General features: G+C 43.4%; 1 protein-coding gene across 1 annotated transcript in view; it reads left to right on the forward strand.

Annotated features, from left to right (window-relative positions):
* Nucleotides 1–22,318, forward strand: part of CBFA2T2 (CBFA2/RUNX1 partner transcriptional co-repressor 2) — a 35,997-nt gene extending 13,679 nt beyond the window's left edge. The window contains 15 exon segments of the mRNA XM_040436626.1: nt 3,510–3,617; nt 9,135–9,278; nt 12,966–13,218; nt 13,496–13,603; nt 13,680–13,737; nt 13,739–13,863; nt 13,957–14,048; nt 14,051–14,091; nt 14,094–14,216; nt 14,316–14,381; nt 14,383–14,412; nt 16,686–16,878; nt 18,479–18,547; nt 18,693–18,883; nt 19,694–22,318. Coding sequence (XP_040292560.1) covers nt 3,510–3,617; nt 9,135–9,278; nt 12,966–13,218; nt 13,496–13,603; nt 13,680–13,737; nt 13,739–13,863; nt 13,957–14,048; nt 14,051–14,091; nt 14,094–14,216; nt 14,316–14,381; nt 14,383–14,412; nt 16,686–16,878; nt 18,479–18,547; nt 18,693–18,883; nt 19,694–19,969 — 1,877 coding nt within the window. The 3' untranslated portion in view covers nt 19,970–22,318.
* Nucleotides 22,319–23,024: the final 706 nt, after the last annotated feature.

Raw genomic sequence — 23,024 nt, forward strand, 5'->3', positions numbered from 1 at the left:
CCAGAAAAACTCAAAAGTTTGGAATCCATTAGATCTTGCAAAGCTGTCAGTTGCTCCTCACTTGCTCCTCAAAAATGCTCTGCAACATCTGAATGACAGGTTCCAGAGATGTCTGAGGGCTGCTTATCTCCCCCTCCTCTAGTGAAGTAGCATGCATGTTCCATCAAGTCATGGGTCATAGCTGTCAACAGCTCACTAAAGATTAGATTAGATTTCTTTTTCCTGGGCAGACGAAGCTTTGATTAGGAGAAATGTATCATGAGGACTAAGTTATGTGACTCTGTTAAGGCCCATTTACACAGGCCGATCCACAATCCTTTTCTGATCACTGAGAAGGGGCAATAGCCATATAGATCCTTGCTTCTGTAAACCTACCACCATGTAGGGTAGATGCCCCGAAACACAACCATACCTTTCTTGTAAAAAAAACGCTCCTCTAATCCCGAGAAATTCTTTTTTTATGCAAATAAGGTTTTTGGTGCACCATGGATGGGGCTACTCAGTTTGGTACACCCTTGCTCCATGATAACATCGTCAAGGTCTTCTCCTCTTGTTTGATTGACATTCCCTGAGATTTCAGAGCTGGTAGTGACGATACAGGGGAACCAGCAGGGTTGCCAACTGTCCAGAAATTTCTGGACAGTCTGTAAAAATAGGTAACTTTTTTCCTGTGTCCGTAAAAAAAAAATATATATGTCCGTGATTTTATTTATTTTTTGTATGCTGGTGGTACTAGATGAACATTTTAATTGGTAATTATCACCATTTTATGCTGGTAGTGAATTCTTATCAGTATCTTGAGCTATAGACATGTATTACTTAATCTTCTTTATCGTTCATTATGGTTTTCCAATATGTCCGTAAAAAATGTTAGGTGTCCGTGATTTTGTGATAAGTTGTCCAGAAAAAAGAAAAATTCTAGTTATCAACCCTAGAAACCAGGTACACCAAATGAAATGTCCCCACCCATGGTGCACCAAAAACCTAATTTGCATGAAAATAAAAAGAAGCATTCCTCAGGATTAGGCCAAATGCACATGGCCGTGGAACATGGACGTGAGTGGTCCGTGGTATCTCGGCCTGGCATCCTGCTTACAGCAGGAGCGCACGGCGTCATTGGTTGCTATGACGCTGTGCGCTTCATGCCGCCGATGCACTACAGTAATACACTTGTATGATCTATACGAGTGTATTACTGTAGTGCTGCGGCGGCATGAAGCGCACGGCGTCATAGCAACCAATGACGTTGTGCGCTCCTGCTGTAAGCAGGATGCCAGGCCGAGATACCACGGACCACTCACGTCCATGTTCCACGGCCGTGTGCATTCGGCCTTAGGCCTTTTGCACACGAACGTGTGCGTCCCGTGGCCGTGCAGCGGCCCACAAAATTGCGGGCTGCAATGCATGAACATCCACCCTGGGGCAGCCGCAGCAGATCGCGGACGCATTCACTTTTATGGGTCCGCGATCCGCCCATTCCGCAAAAAAGATAGGACATGTTCTATCTTTTTGCGGAACGGAAGTACGGGACGAAACCCCACGGAAGCACTCCTTCCATGCTGCCGTATCGCACCATTCCGCTTCTCCGGATTTGCGGACCCATTGAAGTGAATGGGTCCGCATCCGTGATGCGGAATGCACATGGAACGGTGCCCGTGTATTCCGGATCCGCAAATGCGGTCTGCAATACGGCCACGGAGCACACACGTTTGTGTGCAATAAGCCTTAGAGCAGTGTATTTTCACATGAGAAGTATGGCTGTGTTCAAGGCACATATCCTACATGGCGGTATGCTTGCTTTGATTTTGGAGGTGCTCATACATACCTTGGCTGAACCTGCAGATTTTGGAAGGGGCCGGCTGACTGTCTGATGTGTATGGGGATGTCCCAATTCTCTGTTGGGGGACGAAGGATCTGGCATGTTGAATTTTGCATGCCTGACGCTTTTGTTCTCATGGGAGATAAACCTCCACCAGAGGTGTATGGCAGCCACCTACTACCCTTTCCCCTTTAAAAACACGCACTCTTGGCTAATCCAAGTGTGCATGTGGCTGGGGGGGAAACAATGTCGGTCGATAGCTATTGAAGTTGTACGACTTTACCTATTAGTGTAAACACATTTACAAAGGCGTTAGTGTAACATGAAGCTCCTGGGCCCCCAATATGCCGAAATCTGTACCATGTGATATTTATAACACTGGTTTCTTATGTATCAAAGGTGCAGTTTGGGTCCCCTTTGGCACTAGGGCCCACTGCCATTGCTACGGCTACACCCCTGTTTGGTGACCTAGAAGCTTTTGACCATCGTTAGTCATTGGCCAGATGGTACCGAAATGGACCTATAGTTAAGCTTTGCCTCATAGAAATTGGAAAAAAACAAAACATTGTATTTAAGTAATATAAAAAAATTGGTTTAAAAAAAGTTTCTTATTTTGTAGGCGCCGGAGTTTCAGATAAATCTAGAAGGATGGAAGTAATTCTTCCTTTGCTCTGCAGTGTACTGCTGGGTATAGTAGCGGCACACAGTTTTGTGGTCTTCTCTCTGCCAGCCCAGCATGCGATGCTTTTGGCCAGGAAATGCCCCCGCTTGTGCACCCGGCCTGCGTATATTAAGGACTTCCAGTTCGATTGGCTCTGAGCCAGCGGTAGGTGTATATCTAGTGACATAGAAATGCAGAAAGCCCTAGTAACAGAGCGAGTGAGAGCACCAGGCAGATATAGACAGGAGGGGGTGTCTCTCTCCGTGGCAGAAGAGAGAGGGGGGGGGGGGGATAATTCAGTTTGACAACACATCTGCAGTCCATCTGCGCCAGAACAGTCCTGCTTCTTCCAAAAACCGCTGAGGAATCACAGATGTGTTAAACGCAGGCAGGGGCGGAGGGGTGTCCCACTCAACTCAACCCAAGAAAATCTCCTATTTAAAAATTTCCACGCCCGCAGATCCCAGACGGTAAGTCGCTTGCGTTTCAGTGCGCTCTCCCCCCCCCCCCTCTTCTCCCTCCCTGTGCCCTTGAATACGGATCGATAAATCCTATCCTTACTGCAGATATTTTTAAGACGTGGCGTAAAGGGTTAACGGCGTGCCTTAAAACAGCCGCGACAATAAAAAAAAGTGTTGCGTATTTGAGAGAGCGTCTTGTTAACAGCTTTGGTTATGGTGGTGAAATTTGGTGTATTGAGCGGAGATTTTTTAGATGTAATTGGTTTTCTATTTGCTCAGATCAATGATAATCTGCTCCACGCTGCTCGCCGCTGTGATGGACACAGACATACATTAGGGCGCCCTTGCTTTATGTTCCTTGTAACGACTGTATATGTCTGTAGCTGCAGTATACGGTAGAAGGACTGGTAGTGGCGGATCTATCTACACATACATATTTATATCCTTAAAGTGGAACTCTTCTCAAAACCTGAACAAGCAGGACTGTGACTAACATTAACCCCACTACCTCCCTCTCCCCACTTCACACAAACAACTGACATTTTTTGGTTTTTTGTTTGTCTAATAGGGGTTAAAAATGTGATTCCCAGTCATATTTTAGTCAGGGAAAGAAAATCGCCAGTGCCTACAAGGATCCTGGCAAACAACCCCCTACATCTCAGCTTCCTAGATGCCTGTGAGTATGACCCAGAGCAAAGAAAGTGTTAATTTCCATATTTTCAGTGGAACTTTTATGGAAGAAGAGGTTTTGGTTCCTCATAAGGACCAGGTGTGGGCGCGTACTGTCTGTTCTGTGTGGACCACTGTGTGACTTAGGCCTTGTGCCCACTAGCGTGTCCGCCTTGCAGTCCTCAAAACCACGGATCCCTGAGATAATGCCAACCACTTCTTTTTTTTTTTTTTTGCCTATCCATTAACTTTTGGGTCCATGGTCCACATATTCTATCTTTTTGCAGTACTGACATATGAATGCACACGATGGTATGGGTCTGCAAAAAAAATTTATGCAAGGCAGGCGCTATATGTATTTAGGGAATATGCAATTTGTCGACAGCAAAATCTATATATGGTCCTGTGCATAAGCCCTATATTAATAAGAGAATTTTCTAATAATAATGTTGCTTTCAATATATCCCCCCCCCCCCCCCCCAGAACAGACACTTTTCTGACAGATGGCAAAAATCTCAAATTGATTTGAAGCGTGTGACATATTCATCAGTGTGCCATGTTGGGGACTTCAGGGCATCCTTGGCTCGTTTCACCACTTCTATGGTGACACATTACTCTGCATTTTTATAACACATTATTATATTGGAAACAGCAACCGTTAAAGGGGTAGTTTCCACGAAAATATTCTACAAGTTTCAAACCAGCACCTGGATCTGAATTCTTTTGTAATTTCATGTAATTGAATATTTAGCATAGCTACTAAGTTATTCAATAAAATGTATCTATATAGCGCCACCTGCTGTTTGCTACATTTCTTTGTCCTACTCACTGAGATGGTCGCACATGCTCAGTTTCATCCATCAACTGCCTCCTGAGCTGTGATAGGGAGAGCATGGACACGCCTCCTGAGCTGTGATAGGGAGAGCATGGACACGCCCCCTTAGCTGCAGCAGAAAAAACACTCCCCTTGAAATTTCAACTTTATATAAATCTATCTATTTCTGGCTTTGTTAGAAAGAGATTGTCTTGTAGTATATGATGTCTGATTTTCATTTTTTACATTAATCATGGGATAACCCCTTTAAAGGGGTTGTCACAGGTTAGATGATGGTGGCGAGTTGCCAGGATGTGCCAGCAATAACTGATCAGCATTGGAGCAAGCAGCCGCTGTGCCGTGCCACTCTGCTTGGTTTTCTTCAGAAGCTAGAAAGTTGTCCCATGGTAGTCAACCATGAAGACGCCTGGAATTATTATTATATATATTCTCCTGTAATATATTACGATCTCATACATATGCACGTACAGTGACATGCCTGTTTTAGTAACTACTTGCATGGAGGCAAATGGCACGCTTTAAACTTGCCATAACTTAAAACTAATAATAAACACACAACAACTTCTCCATTGGAATAAAATGGCCGCAATGCTTTATTAAGGGTAAATGCCAAATAAATAAATAATTTTAATCATCAATCTTCATAAATTAACAAACCATCAGAAATTGTCAGTTAATTACCGAAATAAATCAAGCAACAGGTAAAAAGAAAGTAAATGGCGAGGGATGGCAAGGGATGGCGAGGGAGGGGCGGGGCGACGATCTGGCCCAGAAGCACCGCCAAACCCCACAATTTAAAGGCAAATGTTTTCCTGCCATATGCAAGACAACAAATCAGGGACAGGAATTCTCCCCCAGCAATGGCGTCATCCAATCAGAAACGGAGCTACAAGTGATTGAGAAGAGCCTGGGTAAACCAGCTGGCACCGGTCCATAACGTCTTCTTTGAGGTAAATCTAAAATAAAGAGCGGTAAAGGGGGGGAGACAACAGAAAATCGGGGGGGGGGGGGGGGGGGGGGGGGGGTTTCCCTTTAAATTGAAGCTTCTGGGCACCATCTGTAGCAGTGAACCCCATTTGTGATGATAGTATCTTCTTATGTAGCAGAGGGACCTTTGGGCCCCCTCAGGTACCAGGGCCCGGGTTCTGCAGCTAACCTAACACCCCCTATAGCTACACCTCTTTATGTCTATAAGAGGTATGATAACCAGTATGAGCACCATTATGGCTCCCTCGGTTTGTCGTCCAGTGTCTAATCGGACAGATAAGCCATTCCGGGGTTTGGATAGGCTGGGCCTAACCTCTATGAGCTGGATGCTTGGCCATACAGTTTTCCCCTGGATTTTTTTTTTCAACTTGAGAACAAGAGGTCGGCACAAGGACTTGGTTTTGTAGACATGACTGATCTTATGGAAAGTAAATCCAACTGGTTGCAATGCACATTATATGCTGCCCCGTAGAAGGGGAGTGCAAGGATGCATTTTGTATTGTACAGTGACAGAGGTTGTCCCCAACCCCCACCCTGCTTCTGACACCTGGTACCGCTTGTGTCACCCAGAATCCCAGTCGCTAACCTTCATCTGCTTCCATTGTCTCAGATGGAAATTAGCATTGTATTCTGGCTGCAGGTGACTGTCCTGGTATCAGATGTTGTCCTTCACTCCAGTTCATGACAGGCATGTGCAGGAGCGGAGGAGACGTGTGTCAAGTAAACCTTCCCCAAAGAAACAAAATGCAATGAATGCATGCTTACACTCTCCACAATGCGGGTCATAAATTAAGATAACATGTCCCAGTAAAGAGGAGCATTGGCCAAACCCTCCGATTTCTCCAGAATCATTCAACCGTCTAATCTGTATGGAGTTGTCCTGACTCTCTTGGATGTTGGATTTCAATTTGCTGAGTCTTGATGTCTGAGCCCATGAGGAGGCAAATGTAGTGGTAGTGGCCCTGATGAAATGTTATGTAACAGTGTACTCCCTCAGGCCGTTGTTCTCTGGACATTGGTACAGTGGAAATGTAGTTTAAAGAATGAGGCCAAAAGTGAACATAGAACAGTCTGTTTTTACTAAGTGCAAAATATAACTTTTGGTACATTCAATATCAGGCAGATTCAAAGTGCTATTTTCTGGGTACCAGTAAAGAAGTATGGAGACAGGTTGGATAGCTGCAACTTAGCACTGTCTATAGATATCCACTATCAGGTCTAGACTTGAGCTTTAACTGGCCTAGTAGTAGACTGGGTGATGGGTGTCTGTGCTGTAGTCCCTCACCTTACAGCAGTGTCTGGAATGCAGGTTTTCAGCTGTATACTCTGCGTCTTGTCTCTCAAGTATCTGCTTGAGACGGTTTATAATGAATTCTCTAGATAATATTTTCCAGGAGCTGACGCTCTGCGGTATGCTTCCTCTCCTCTCTGTGTCATCAACAGGAATCTCTCCTCCAGGCAGGACCAGACCACTCCTACCAAGAGGGCGGAACAGGGTAGTCAACCCTGTTTCTGCCAACCGTACTTCTTACTGGAAGTCATGGCCAAAACATACAATTACAGTACAATACATAACTATATAAAATAAAACAATTGCATATATCCCCAGGTCTGGGGTACTGTAATAGCGCCTTTTTTCCCCTCTCCTTATTGAGAACATGTACGCTTGGCCAAGCCCAGTGTGCATGTATATGGAGGAGTTGAGAGGAAAGACTCTTGGGAAATTCATAGCATATCAAGGAGGCAGACATCTGTCCCAGGTGCGAGATATTCCAGATAGATTCTAGTGACTATTAGAAGCCCCTCTGTACATAAAGCCTAGTTAAAGAGGACTGGCCACCACAAAAGGCAATCAAATATGAAAGCAGCATGTTATAGAGCAGGAGGAGCTGTGCAAATTTATATAAAGTTTTGTAGGAAAAGATTCAGCAAAACTCATAATTTATACATTTGTATCTCTGCCATAGTTCACACGATGAAGGAGGGAAACGCTTGTTCCTTGGGTGAAATGATGTTTGGTGCAGACACCTCGATCGTTGTTTCTGGGCAGCAGATCATGCCCTCTAAACAATGCAGCTGTATGAGACGAGCGATATTAACAGCTGTCGCACGTCCTCGTACTATGGAGGGGATCACTACATGTAAGTGCAGCTCTTCACCTTCACTTACGAGCAGGCAATAGTTAGGAAGGAATGTTTCCTTTCCGACAATCATCTGCTCATTGTCGCAGTGTGTATACAGCGATGCCAATACCTGTACACAGGGGTGGACTTAAGTTCAGAAAATGCAGAGATATAAATGTATAAATTATACGTTTTACTGAATCTTTTCCCGCAAAACTATATGGATCAACCTGCTCAGCTCCTCCTGCTCTATAACACTATAACGTGCTGCCTGTAGATGTCGCTGCATTTTGTGGGATACATTAGAGAATTGCCTAACTGCCAATCCCCTTTCACAGTCTTATGGTTAGGCAGAGATGTTGAGATCTAATAGTGCTGTGCATGATTGTCTTCTGTTTGGTGCTATAGAGGTTAATGTCAGAGGAAAACCTCAGCCTGTCAGAAACGGGAAACAGATGGAAAGTGGTTTTACCACTGCGCTCAGGGAGAAAACACAGAGAGGATTCTGGGAAAGTCGGAGCTAGAGAATTTTATTTCATGGCTTTTAATTCAGTGTTACTTGTGTAGGCGTCAATCTAATTATCTAGCTATCTATCTATCTATCTATTATCTATCTTTCTACTGATGTAGCAGAGCTGAGTCACTTTGGAGCTCCATTTTTAGTGCGCTATTATAGCCATGATGATGCAGTCTATTGACTTGAATTTGTATGAGAAACCAGGATTATGTACCGTACATTGTGATTGTCACTTCTGCATTTACATGCAGTATAACCTCTTCCAGGCTACAATCTGAATATCTAAAAGGGTTGTCTGGATAATAAAAATAATTTTAAAAAGTCTCAGAATGCTGTAAAAAATATATATATATATTAAATATTGGTGGGGGACTGGGAAGTGTGGTGGGGTGAAATTAGTATGATTTTGGTAGGACAGTGTTTTTAAGCTGGAGGATTCATGGCTGATTACTTTTAATGGTATACATTAATCTGCATGCTGCATCCAGGTGATAGATACGGGGCACACCTCGAGGACCTACACCTATCAGATCCTCATCTCCTACCATTCGAGTCATACCTCGAGGACCTGCACCTAGCAGATCCTCATTTACTACCATGCTGGTCACACTACTAGGACCTGCACCTATCAAATTGCTCATCTCCTACCATGGTGGTCACACCTCGAGGACCTGCACCTATGTATCCTCATCTCCTACCATGCAGGTCATACCTCGAGGACTTTTACCTATCAGATTCTCATCTCCTACCATGCAGGTGACACCTCGAGGACCTGCACCTGTCAGACATCCTTTACAATTACATACATTCTGAATTGGGTATCCAGATTTGTCAAACTTTGACTTCACCATTTCAGGCATGCCCAACCAACTTTTCTAGTAGATTGACCCTAGGTGGGACTGCTGATAATAATCCCACACATGTGGAAACGGAAGCAGAGTCTTCGAGACCACAACTGCACTGGATAAACTGTACCGTTTGGTCTAGTTTTTAGATGCATGTAAAGGTTTGATATTGACAGCATATCTGTACTTACACTATGCCATGTTTGTTAATTTGTAGTCACTGGAGACAGGAGGGTGCCTTCAATGCCTGGGTCTCCCATGGAAGTAAAGATTCATTCTCGATCCTCACCTCCTACCATGGCACCATTGCCACCTGTGAACCCAAGTGGGCCGCGGCCCGTATCCTTCCCTCCCTCGTCACGTATGTATCATGATAACGGAATAGTCTATATTATGTGTATACAGGATATAAAACAGCTTGTCTCTGGTGAGCTTCAGCCAAGTGCTCATTCATAAAAGGTGACATGCTCTCCTTCTTCAAACATCTAATCAGTGGGGATCCGACCGCAAGGTCCACAGTACCCCATTACCCTTGACCGCGAGGAGGAGTTTGTGTGAAGCCGCACAAATAATAAACTGCCACTTCATACAATCCTATGGGAGTTGTGGAAATATCTGAGAAAGTACTCAACTCCAGTTGAGTTGTATAGAGCAGTAGTGCACATGCTTGACACTGCCCCATGCAAACTCCTGCCCCTCTCTGTGGTCATGTTGGTGGGGTGGATGGGTTGCATTGTACAGTCCTGATCAAAAGTTTAAGACCACTTGAAAAAAAGGGTTCCAAGTAGAGCTTCAACATCCAACAAGAAGAAATGGGAGTGAGACAAAAAAAATTTTGAGCATTCAATTTAATGAAAACAACGAATAAACTGAAACAGGCTGTTTTTCAGCTGATCAAAAGTTTAGGAACACACCTCAAAAAAAAAACTAAATCCCCCCCAGAACAGAAATCCAACTTGCAAACATGAACTCAGTAATGAGTAGCTCCGCCGTTATTGTTGATCACTTCAAAAATTCGTTTCGGCATGCTTGATGCAAGCGTTTTCATGAGGTGAGTGGGAACATTTCTCCAAGTGGTGAAGATGGCCGCACGAAGTAAACTTCCCTTGCCATCCATCCCCAAAGGTTCTCAATTGGATTTAGATCAGGGGAACACGCAGGATGGGCCAAAAGAGTGATGTTATTCTCCTGAAAGAAGTCCCTTGTCCTGCGGGCATTGTGTACTGTAGCGTTGTCCTGTTCAAAAACCCAGTCGTTACCACACAGACGAGGGCCCTCAGTCATGAGGAATGCTCTCTGCAACATCTGGACATAGTCAGCGGCCGTTTGACGCCCCTGCACTTCCTGAAGCTCCATTGTTCCACTGAAGGAAAAAGCGCCCCAGACCATTATGGCGCCCCCTCCACTGTGGCGCGTAGAAAATATCTCAGGTGGGATCTGCTTGTCATGCCAGTAACGTTGGAAACCATCAGGACCATCAAGGTTAAAAAAAAATTCTCATCAGAGAATAAAACTTTCTTCCACCTTTGAATGTCCCATGTTTGGTGCTCTCTTGCAAAGTCCAAACGAACAGTTCTGTGGCGTTCAAGGAGACGAGGTCTTTGAAGACGTTTTTTGTTTTTGAAGCCCTTCAGTCTCAGATGCAGTCTTATGGTTATGGGGCTGCAGTCAGCACCAGTAAGGGCCTTAATTTGGGTCGAGGATCGTCCAGTGTCTTGACGGACAGCCAATTGTATCCTCCAGCTCAGTGCTGATGAAATTTCTTTGGGTCTTCCACTTGACTTTTTTGTTCCATAACCCTCAGGATCATTTAAGAAATTCCAAATGACTGTCTTACTGCGTCCCACCTCAGCAGCAATGGCGCGCTGTGAGAGACCCTGCTTATGCAGTTCAACAACCCGACCACATTCAAAAAGGGAGAGTTTTTTTGCCTTTGCCATCACAACGTGTGACTACCTGACAGAAAATGACAATGAATCCACATCTTTGCACAGATTTGGCCTTTAAAGGCACGTGGTCCTAAACTTTTGATCAGCTGAAAAACAGCCTGTTTCAGTTTATTCGTTTGTTTTCATTAAATTGAATGCTCAAAAAATATTTTGTCTCACTCCCATTTCTTCTTGTTGCATGTTGAAGCTCTACTTGGAACCTTGTTAAGATCCAGCCATGCTAAATAGTGGTCTTAAACTTTTGATCAGGACTGTATTTTCCTGCACATATGCTTTAGTGCACTTCTTTTTGACTGCATTTTCTTTTCAGCCCTGTCTGTCTATAATCCAACATGGTGTATTTTTTAGATTTGTTGATACAGTCCTGTAGCCCAGCGCAGAGGTTTTTGTCGAGCCAATGCTCGCCATTACAGTTAAAGGGTCTGTCGGGTAGCATCCGATAGTGCCAGATCTAGACATCTGCGGCAGGCTGCTCCCTACTGGAACAGCCTGCTGGAGATGGTAAATGCAAGCGTGAAACTAGCCTAAACACTGGAATTCCCACCGATCACTAAGAAACGGAGAATGCTAGACCATGACTAGAAGGGGTGTGTATAGAGCAGCTGTCAAGCATGCAACCTAGTTATCACCTGTCCACCTATAGGTGATAATTGCTTTTGGCCAGAATATCACTTTAAGATTTTTCTACAAAACAATACATTTGATTGCTGTGGACCACATTTGGGAAACAGGATCCTAACAAAGACGTTGAGGTCAGCTGGCTGCACCTGCTGCTTTTTGTAATGCCCTGAATGAATGGGCATGTTTACACTACATCTGCATATTATTAGGTTAACCCCCTCAGGCTGATCTATTGTAATCCCATCATACTGAACACAATGAGTTTTTTTTTTTTTGCTTGCATCTGCCTTGTAGTGCGCTGGTTGCTGTGACACAACCTGTTGCGTGTCTACCATGGATCCACTAGGAGCAGCTGGTGGTTTTAATGAGAAATGTTGCTCCGTGTACTTCAACATTAAACATATGAAATCCACATCCAACCTGGCAGAGATGTAACTTACATTTCCTGGATCCCAGTGCAAGTTCAGTCTCCCTAAATAATACACTGTAGTCTTCTATGTATCAGAGGAACCAGAGATGGGACAACTGCAACCTCTGCACCCCATAGTCACTGCTTACAGGGGAGAACAAGCACACAATATCATATCTATTCTGGGACATTTACTACATCTAAAATCAATATACTCCCACTTCTGGCATTTGCTCATGCCACCAAATGGTCTTCATAGAAGAGAAGGTGGATGGACCCAATGACTAGCTTCCTTCTCCATGTTTTCTAATAGCCCCCATACACATTAGTGTATTGTTGGCCAAACCCTTCATTTTCTTATGTGCATGGGGAGCTCTGACATCATCCTTCAGGGACTATAGGTTCCAATGTTCAACAGTAGGTAAATGCAGATCAAGCTTTTGATTGAGGAACCTTTTTGGTCTTTTCACAATTCATTTAGATGGACCACCGCTAGTACTGAATGTATCCACCATTTGGTAGAAATGCAGATGAAGCAGTCTTCATAGTAATCACTGGCAGGGTATTGTCACAATGTACTGCCACCCATGTTGACATCTTGAACACAACATCAGCCAGGTGTAAACCCATTAGATTTAGGGTTTGCCTCCAGGCAGATGCTTAATTTAGGTGTTTCTCTCCTTTGTAAAAATGCAGTTTTTTTTTAGTATTTGCCTTCAGTCATAGTTACAAATGTGTACACACAAAGTCATACACTGTGGGACAATAGCGATCCTATGTTATCCCTATGATCCTACAGCCTGACAGTATTGGACTCTAAGTGCATGATGTATGTATACATTTCGGACATATAGTCTATGATTAAATCTGTTCCTAACTTGTGGCCTTCTGTGGCCAAATTTTGCTTTTGTTGTACACTTCTCTATCTGGAATATTGTGCCCACGTGTCCTATTTTTCACTTTCAGTCTAGAAATTGGCACTGGTATGGATAAAACCATCTCCATACAATGTGATGAATGCTCATTCCATATCATACTAAATTAATGTCTTTTTTTTTTTACTCTGTAGTTTCTAATGGAATGAACCATTCCCCTCCATCTCTGAACGGAGCTCCATCTCCGCCGCAGCGCTCCAGCAATGGCCCTTCATCATCTTCTTCCTCATCTCTAGCCAATCAGCAGCTGCCTGCTACGTGTGGAGTAAGGCAGCTCAGCAAACTAAAGAGGTTCCTCACCACATTACAGCAGTTTGGCAATGATATCTCTCCGGAGATTGGGGAGAAGGTCCGAACCCTTGTTCTTGCTCTGGAGGGTAGATTGACGTTAAAGAACATCTGAAGGTGAAGACGATGTTCATGTAATGATTAAATGAATTACTGTAGGCTCTCTAGCTGGGGTGAAATTAGAACTTTGATCATTCTGGAGTTGTAGTTCTGAATAGCCACAAGTTGTAAACCACTGCGTCATGAAAACCACTATGGGGGCATTAACAGATAATGGAAAACCATATAGATCCATTGTGGGCTTGAGCACTGACCTGAAATTTCACCCAATAACTCCAGTCCTATTTGGTCATTTTAACCTCTCATATTTCTGCAGAATTCCACTGTAACTCATAGAAGAATTTCACTGCAAGCTCCAGGAGGCCACCAACTTCCCCCTCCGACCATTTGTCATCCCATTCCTCAAGGTGAAAATTATAGCTACGTTCTCCACTAATCTATGCTAAGAGACAATTTACTTACTGGGTTAAATTTAATCTGGATGCTGATTTTATTTTCAGGCCAATTTGGCCGCTTCTCCAGAGGGAGTTACTGCACTGCGCGCGTGCTGCCAAGCAAAACTCCTTCCCAGTACTTGGCGCAACATGAACACATCCTCCTCAATACCAACACGTCTTCTCCATCTGATTCTTCTGAGCTGCTCATGGAAGTGAATGTGAATGGAAAGAGACATAGCCCAGAAAGGTAAAGGTTTAAGAGAATGCACAATATGATGTCTGTGGCTCCTTGAAGCTCATCAAAGAATGTTATAGATTAACATCTGTTGTCTGTTTGTAGGAGAGAAGATAATGTCTTGAAAGAGAGCCTTTACCCCCCAGAGCCCCCAGTCTAGAGGGTGTGTACCATCAGTCCAGCCCCCCGACACAGCCCACTCTTTCTTTGCCCCTCTTGAACCCCTCCAGCCAGTTTCATCACCCACCCCTCCTCCTCTGCAGCACTATACTTTGGATGATATACCAGGATCACAGTTGTACAGAGAACCACTGGGCAAGATTGTGGAATGCAGGGATGGGAGAGAGCGCCACCATGCTATAACAGCAGGTAATTACCACACATCCTTCTAAGTATGTTTTATGAAAAATCCCTAATTGTAGGTTGTTATTGCTTACAGTATAACCGTATTCTTCTGTCTGTAGGATCAATGGCAGCTTAACAATGGTTACCAAGAAGAGCTTGTAGATCACCGGCTGACGGAGAGAGAAATGGGCAGAGGAATGGAAACATCTGGATCATGTAAGGGCCTCTCACACATTTTTCACTTGTGGAGAATTTAAACTTCCTTACAGCCCCTCCATTTATTTAATAAGGATGCTGCAACTACGAAGAGAGAAACAGAAATTTACCGTATTTTTCGCCCTATAAGACGCACTGACCCATAAGACGCACCTAGGTTCTAGAGGAGAACAATAAGAAAAAATAGTTTTCATTCGACCTCAGATCAGCAATCAGACCCCCAATGTTAATCCGACCTCAGCTCACAGCCAAATCAGATCCCCAATGTTTAATAATCCCCAACATATCAGACTCTCACCTACAGTGGAATCCTTCAAAAGAAACCTGAAAACCCGACCCCTTCAGACAAGCCCTACAACCAGTGACCCCTGCTGCCTCTATACTGCCATGACCAACTTCACCCGCACCTACTGTGTCCTTCTTCCATACCATGTAGCTTGTAAGCCCTCAGGGGCAGGCCCTCTCTCCTTCTGTTTCAGTTTGTAAACCCGTCTTGTTTATGATTAGTGCAATTGTCTGTATTATGTATGTGCACCCCTTATCATATGTACAGCGCTATGGAATGAATGCGCTTTAATAATAAATAATAATAATAAGATCTCAGATCAGACCCCAATGTGACTGACCCCCAATTAGACCTCAGATCAAGCCCAATATAAAGAAGACCCCCAATCAGACCTCAGATGAGACCCCCATGCCTCATATCAGCCCCCAGCCATATGTGATCAGCCCCCAACCGTATGTACTTAGCCCCCAGCCATCTGTGAACAGCCCCCAGCCATATGTGAGCAGCCCCTAGCCATAATTCAGCCTCAGATCACAAAATAAAAAACCCACTTACCTCTCCTGCTCCTGGACGGCCGCCGCTCCTCACATCACAATCCTCTTCCTCCTCTTGTCGGCTGTGCTGTAGACTGGCGCGCACAGCGTGAGGTCACAGAGCGCCCTCACGCTGTGCGCAGCCTTCACAGCCGACAGCCGAGGACCAGGAAGCGGTGAGTACAGAGCCTTCACCGCTTCCTGGTCCTCTGGTAATGATGAACGCTTCCATAATGTAAAGTTTTTGCCACATAAGACGCAGGGGCATATGGGCGAAAAATACGGTATTGTTGTTTCAGCAATTCTCTGATAGATGTTAAAATGTTGTTTGCTTCTCTTTTGTGACCAAAAAAGAGTTCACCACTTTCTGGTTACTTGTGACCAATGTGTATGGGGCACTAATATAGCCTCTCTTGATATTCTGTGTCATTTTCTATATGTCAAAAATGTTCTGTGCTGTCCACATAGAGGTCCTGTCCATAAGATGGCCGCTGATGGAGGGTCATGTGACCAGGAAAATCCTCTCCATGTGATGTTTCCTCTATTCACACACGGCACCTGCACTCAACTTCCAAAAGTGCAAGAGCAGATGGCCGGTTCAGTGTATTTGAATGGAGGAGACCTCCGATGGAGGTGATTTTCCTGGTAACATGTTTCTCCATCAGCGGCCATCTTATGGACAGGACCTCTATTTGGACAGCACAGAAGAGTTACCTAACAAGTCATGGCTTCTGAAATATAGAAAATGGTGCAGAATATAAACAAAGGGTATATTAGTAAGTGCCATATAATAATCTTACATGCACATTGGTCACAACTCACAAGTAGCCAGAAAGTGGACAACCCCTTTAAGCAATATGGAAAACTGGGCGAATTCCTAGCCTCCGTTATCTAGACATCTAGGTGCAAAGCTAGTCCAAAAGGCCCCAGACACGTAAGAGAAAGGTTTAACCCATACCAGACGACTCTCAGCTGTTTGGCAATATCTCTGGAGCTGGAAGCAGACAGCTCCATCTATTTCTGCAGTCAACTGAGTTCATCACTGCAGCACTTCTCCCGTTGATTTTCTTAGGATAGAGTGGACAACCCCTTTAATTTACGTATTTGGTATCTGTATAATATATTGTATCTACAACATCTTAATATGGCTTGCAGAACTTCTTTCTTTGCTCCCCATGTCCTATTATCTGTTAAACTGGCCCTGGCCTCAGTGACATCAGTTTGATATAATAGTTTGCACACTATATAACACATGGAATTCTTCCTTTATGTGTGTGTTCACTGTTTGTCACAATGTTCACCATCTTTCCTAACACTACAATTGGATAGTACTTCTTGATGTTTCCTCCATTATAATGCATGTACTGCCTCATTCATTTACTTTGTAGAGCTCACAGCGCCCTCTTGTGTTTAAGAAGACATTAACTATTTTTGATTCCGTGGTTTTTGTATAGGCTTTGAACTGCATCATGGAGATGGTGGAAAAGACAAAACGCTCTATGGCTGTACTGCGGAGGTGTCAAGAAGTGGACAGGGATGAGCTGAATTACTGGAAGCGACGTTACAGCGAGTCTTCCGAGCTCCGTAAAGGAAGTGAACTTTTAAGCAGGCAGCACAGTCCAGCGTCTACTGACTCCGGCACCAGCGGTAAGAACATATCTCCTAACGTATTTTAGTGGCTTACAGTTTTTTAGTGATTGTTGTAGTCGGTGTACTGTGTTTCTACCTTGTTGCCTTCACCGATTGTGCGGGGAGAGGGGCGCAGGGCTAGAGATGGAGATGGAAATGACAGCAGCAATCAAAGTGTTGTAGTCCTCATGGTGGGTCTATGCCTGCATCTGTTGGAGGGGTATAACCCTTCTTCCCCTCAGGGCACACCATGGATTTTGGGGTCTCCTGCCTGGTAGTGGCTGGAGTACCCATGATATCAGATGTACAGGTAACGGGGTCTAAGGCAGGAGAACAGGGGCCTGGGATATAGGGGGTCGGATATAGAAACCAATGGCTTGGTTATGGTAAAATGAAGTCTCCTTTACTGAATCGATGATAGGTGTCAGAGTGCAAATACAAACATTAGGCACAGTCCTCAGGTATGTCATAGAGTAGTTCCCCCCCCCCCCCCCCCCCCGCCCGCCAAATGCTGTGTATAGGGTATGGCTACTATGGTCTTCCTTCTTGAGTATCTTTCCAAAGATTCATGCAATCTTCCCAAATGACCAAAGGCATGCTATTTCTCTGCAATTTGTAATCTGCAGGGTGCATTTCTAGATTGTCGGTGTCAGACCCCCACTGATCAGATATTGATGACCTATCAGAGAATAGTTCATCAGTTAAAATATCGAAGAAAACTGCTTTCACTGTTTACTACCCATATACAGCCTTTTGGAATGCATAGTAAAGTTACATTACTAATTTGTACTACTGGAAGTGCATAGTTAGCATACGCTAACAGTAAACCATAGCATTATCCCTTTAGCAGTGAACCAGAGGGTCACTGCAATTGGAATACTAGGATCACTAGAGGCAACCGTTCGCATACTAAGAAGAGAGAGACACCCACAGCAAAGATCACCTGGGCCTTCTTTACGGTTTTGTCACCCAGGAAAGAAGAGCCTGTTTTTTGTCCCTTCCCTTTATGTTCTGTCCATGGCCCTTGAGCCGATTCACCTCCCACTCACCAGACAATTCCTCTGGGAGTCCACCATCCACATGAGCTGCCTCCATGGTATACTGTATATACTACTAAAACTCAATTTACCAATTCTGAGGTTTTATTGTCATGCAGCTTTTGTCACACTCACACTGGAACAAGCAGCAATTTTCTTGCTGTCAAAAAATACAGAGACCCTCATGGAATCTGAAAAGACCAGTGAATTCCATCAGTCAGACGATGTATCCATCATGGAAATAGCCTAACTCAGTAGTATATAATAATAATACATCATCTCTGCGTTCAGAGCTGAAATTAGAAAGTTTTTTTACAATTTGGATAACCTCTCATTTTGCCCATTCCTTTGACATAAATGCGAGGGCACAATTCTCAGTTAGCATTTTCGATTCCCTTTCTCCCTGGTAGCCACCAACTATGTGGTAGAAGCATAAAGGTCAAATTCCTCCGCAACCCTACAAATGTTAAGTCTGAGAAGATGAATAAGATGATCCCTTAGGTGCCTACCAAATGTACACAGTGGGGTCCAAGATGGAGGGTGTTGACGTAGAATAATTTCCTATACTTTCCTCCATGCAGACTCTCAGAGGGACTTTGGAAGCCGAACTGGAGGAAATTATGTGACTGAAGAAATCTGGCGGAAAGCAGGTATGGTGCATTGCCTATTATACTGCCATTTAAGTCGTCAATAGAATAGTATTTTTGGTGAAAATACTATTAATTATATTTATACAGAACGTTTCCCACTTACAATATTAATACAGTAAATGTGACTTTCCTCCTCTCTACACAGAAGAAGCTGTAAATGAGGTGAAGCGACAGGCTATGTCCGAGGTACAGAAGGCAGTATCTGAGGCCGAACAGAAAGCATTTGAGATGATTGCTTCAGAGAGAGCCAGAATGGAGCAGACTATTGCAGATACCAAGAGGAGGGCGACCGAAGACGCCATCCTTGTAGTAAATGAGCAGGAGGAGTCAACGGAGGTATGGAATGGACTCGTCTTCCTGATCCTTCTTCTCTAGATATCATTGTAGGGGTTTTAGCCTTCATGTCATCAGAAGTTTAATGCATTGTACAGTGGTGAACTTTGGTTAATCTGTAGAATGGACCAAAACGGGCTAAAATGTCCCATTCTCTTTGGGAGGAGCAGTAATCTCACCCCATCTTCTTTCTTCTTGCCCATAGATTTGACTAGCTGTGATTATAACATAGGGAGGGGTAGTTAAATGGAGAAGAAGGTGTAAATAGACACCTGAAAATTGCTGAGCAAGTTTTAATGTTTGGGTGAATTATACCACTCCTGCACCAGTGGGCAAATTCCCCACTGTTGATGGTGCTATTGATTTTAATGAAGATTGTATAACTATAAATGCAGTGAGCGCCACCTTGTGGCAGCAGCTAGCAGACTGAATTTTCATGGAATGGGAAGCGTTTATGGGATGAATGTAAGCCAAGATGAGGAATCTGGTTTCAGTGCCAATCTTTCTTATCTGACCAACTGAGCTGTTTGGGACAGACTGGTTGCTGTGACAGTATCTTTCAAGGGTTGTTATGCAGGCCGCCCATACCAACCAGTCTCCCGATTACTCAGGTCTTCAGTTCAGGGCTAAATTGATGCTAAGCTCAGGAGTAAGAAGGGCAAGTATCATATGTCATGTCCCTGTAGAAACCTTTTTTATGACTGCTCACTATGACTAGGGTTGGTGATAATTTAATAACCAAGTGGAGCTTTTACATAGTTGCCTAATCCTTGTAGTTTTATGATCTTACAGTCCTTTTATGCTTCTTTGCAGAGCTGTTGGAACTGTGGTCGGAAAGCCAGCGAGACCTGCAGCGGGTGTAACATTGCCCGATACTGCGGATCATTCTGCCAGCACAAAGACTGGGAAAAGCATCATCGTATCTGTGGCCAGAACATACATGGTCCTTCCAAGGCACTAACTCCTGTCCGTTCCTTAGTACCCAAACCCTCAGAACCCATTTTGCTTAGTCCTGGCATTGAGAGGTCATCTGGTGCCACCTCACGCTCTTCCACTCCTGCATCTGTCACCGCTGTCGAAAGCTTGTAAGCGGGGGTTCTACCTTGTCTTGTGTCTCTTGTGATTTCTTCCACCAACTTGGACTTTGGATTATAGTAGAAGAATATATAGATGAAAAACTTTTTTCTGAACCCCTGTGAGATATGGATTTGCCATATTGTTTACCTGGTGGACCAAACCATTCACATAAGAGTTCACAAGACATAAGAAACATGGAAGAACTGCTGTCACAAGCAAATATCATCCAAATAATTCTCTGCCCGTTTGTAACCACTGCTAGGGGTACATGGTGGCAGACCACATACAGTCATCTGATAGCCCAGTCTTGGTTCTGAAGATGGAAATCTACTAGTAATAAGATATGAACTTCTTAATATGGCTGAGACTCAAAGACTAAGAGACCGAACTACACCAAAATGGCAGCACAAGACATCACATTGCTCCTGTGCATGTTATTTTTAATGTCTTTCCCTTTGTTGTACATTTGTCCTCATTTTTTTAGCTGAAATTAATTGTGTCCTTGTGTAAAATGGCTGCTGCTAAGTCCCTTCACTAATAATGGAGAATAGTAGATCAGAAATCCAGGAAGAAAACACGCTCAGTTAAAAACTGTTACTCACAATGGATGAAGCTAATGAGATGCATTGCATTGTGGGAAACTGGCCTCTTGTTCCTGGGCGGAGACCTGAAGTACCAGACCAGTCATGTAAAGATGGCCGTAAAGGAAAAATGAAATGTGCTGTACTGTTCCTATGCAAAATGGTTCACATACATGTTTCACTCTGAGATCTGACTTTAGCTTTACTGTTCTTTAAATTTGGTAGGTTACTAATTGTGTGAACAGTCTTTAAAGGTTATGGACACCTTTGGGATAATTTTTTAAATGATTGCATTTTTGCTCATTTTTGGCTAAAAAGAATTTTTTAGTTGGACATTATTAAACATTTTCAGCCGTTTTTGAGTTATAGGGGTTAGAAATCAGTGTATTTGCAGACTGTCCCTCCTGAGTTCTGTCAGTTGATGGATCATGTGAAGAATTGTCTCTGATCTCTGTTTAGCTATAATGAGGTCAGGAGATCACAGATAAGGCTTCACATGAGCCATCAGCTGACGGGAATGAGAGGTGATACTTTGAAAACAGTCAGATTTTTTATTTTATTTTTTTAACCCCCGTACTCAAAAATGGCTGAAAATTTTTAATTTTGACCAAATGAAAAAAATCTTTTTAGCCCAAAATGAGTAAAGCGCGATTGTTAAAAAAAATTCCCCCAAGATTTCCTAACCTTTAATTACAAGACATGGTAAAAGGGATCATTCTTAAGAATTTAGATGCATGGAAGCAAAATACAACATGGCCAAAGTTGCAGATATTGCTTCAGAGTCTTGGGTGCTTCTAAAGAATACAATTTAAGGTCCTGGGAGCTGGGAACTTCATCAATCAATGGGTCCTAGCACCACGAAAATGCACAAGCTGTTACACCAATGAAATCAATGCCTTTCTTGTGATATCTGAAATGGCAGAGCCGAAGAGATCTAACCACTATGTGAGTAGCGGGATCTTATCTCTCAGGGTATTGGTGGGGGTCCCACCTTCTAGATCTTCAGCATGCTGACAAGACGATTTTAAATTTAGGTGAACCCTTTAATCCAGCACGTAACCCATCAAGGGACGGAAATGATCGCGTCAAGTGTTGGCTATAGATATGCTTTAGCATCACGTTGCCCTGGGTGCTGTGTTCTGGCAGCGCCAACCCTTGGCAAGGGTATTTAGATACAGGACCAAATGTAAGATTTGCCCTGTGTGAATGGGAGGCCTAGCTACGACCTTTGCATGTTGCTCTCTATGATCATTATCTGTGTTGGTGTACCATTTTAAATGTAGCAGAGCTGGCTTTGTCATCTAATACTTGCATTGTAGAAAACTATAGGTTTACCCACAGCCACCGATAACACAATCTAAGAAGCTGGGTCAAAAGATAAACTCAGTTCTGCTCCATCTGTACAAGACCAACCCTCATCCGTTTGGGTTGCAGTTATGACATGGTGTGTGTTATGCAGCCTTTTCACATATATCCTGCACCCCCCTATCTTTGTCAGTTGTAAAACTCCCTTGGTGTCCAAAGACAATGCGCCACCAAATGCAAATCCCATTGTGTCTGTCTTGGAGTCATCTATTTTTCTACACAAATGTCCGTAGTCCTATTTAAATGTGTGTGTTTATGATATTTTTTTGGGTTTGCTTCACGGCTGCGTCCTTAAAAGAAGCCCAAATTTTCTATATTATCAGATATTTCATTTAAATGCTATGTAAATGTGTATCTTGTATGGATAAGCTAGGCGTTTATTACCAGGTTTATTCAATAAATTCTGTTTTATCCACCTCTATGTAATGATGAATTATTGTGTGATCTAACCCCTTAATGACGAAGCCCATTTTCGTTTTTGCATTTCAAAAACATAAAAAAAATAAAAATTCTGTCCACATAAGCCATATGAGGGCTTATTTTTTTGCACGGCAAGTTATATTTTTTTAATGGCACCATTTAATTTACCATGTTTAGTATAGGAAAAAAATCCTTCATGGAGTGAAGTTGAAAAAAATCCACAATTCAGCCAAATTTTTTTTTTTTTTTTTTTTTGGTGTTACGCCTAGGGATGAGCGAATCGAATTCGGATGAAACATCCGAAGTTAATTCGCATAAAACTTAGTTCTAAGGCTAAATGCACACAAACGTATTTTGTTTCCGTGTCTGTTCCGTTTTTTTTTTTTTGCGGATAGGATGCGGACCCATTCATTTCAAAGGGTCCACAAAAAATGCGGACAGCACACCGCGTGCTGTCCGCATCAGTATGTTCGTTCCGTAGCCCCGCAAAAAAAAATAGAAAATGTCCTATTCTTATCCGTTTTAGGCATTGTTACAATGGATCTGCAAAAAAAAATGGGTGGCATACGGATGTCATCCATTTTTTTCCCCCGCAATTTCCGGACCGCAAAACACATACAGTCGCGTGCATGTAGCCTAATACTGTAGAGAGCAGGAGTTCCGTACAGTATTAGAATGTATTGGTTACGATGAGCCAAACG

This window comes from Bufo bufo, chromosome 6 (genome assembly GCF_905171765.1).
Source record: "Bufo bufo chromosome 6, aBufBuf1.1, whole genome shotgun sequence".
Classification (NCBI taxonomy): Eukaryota; Metazoa; Chordata; class Amphibia; order Anura; family Bufonidae; genus Bufo; species Bufo bufo.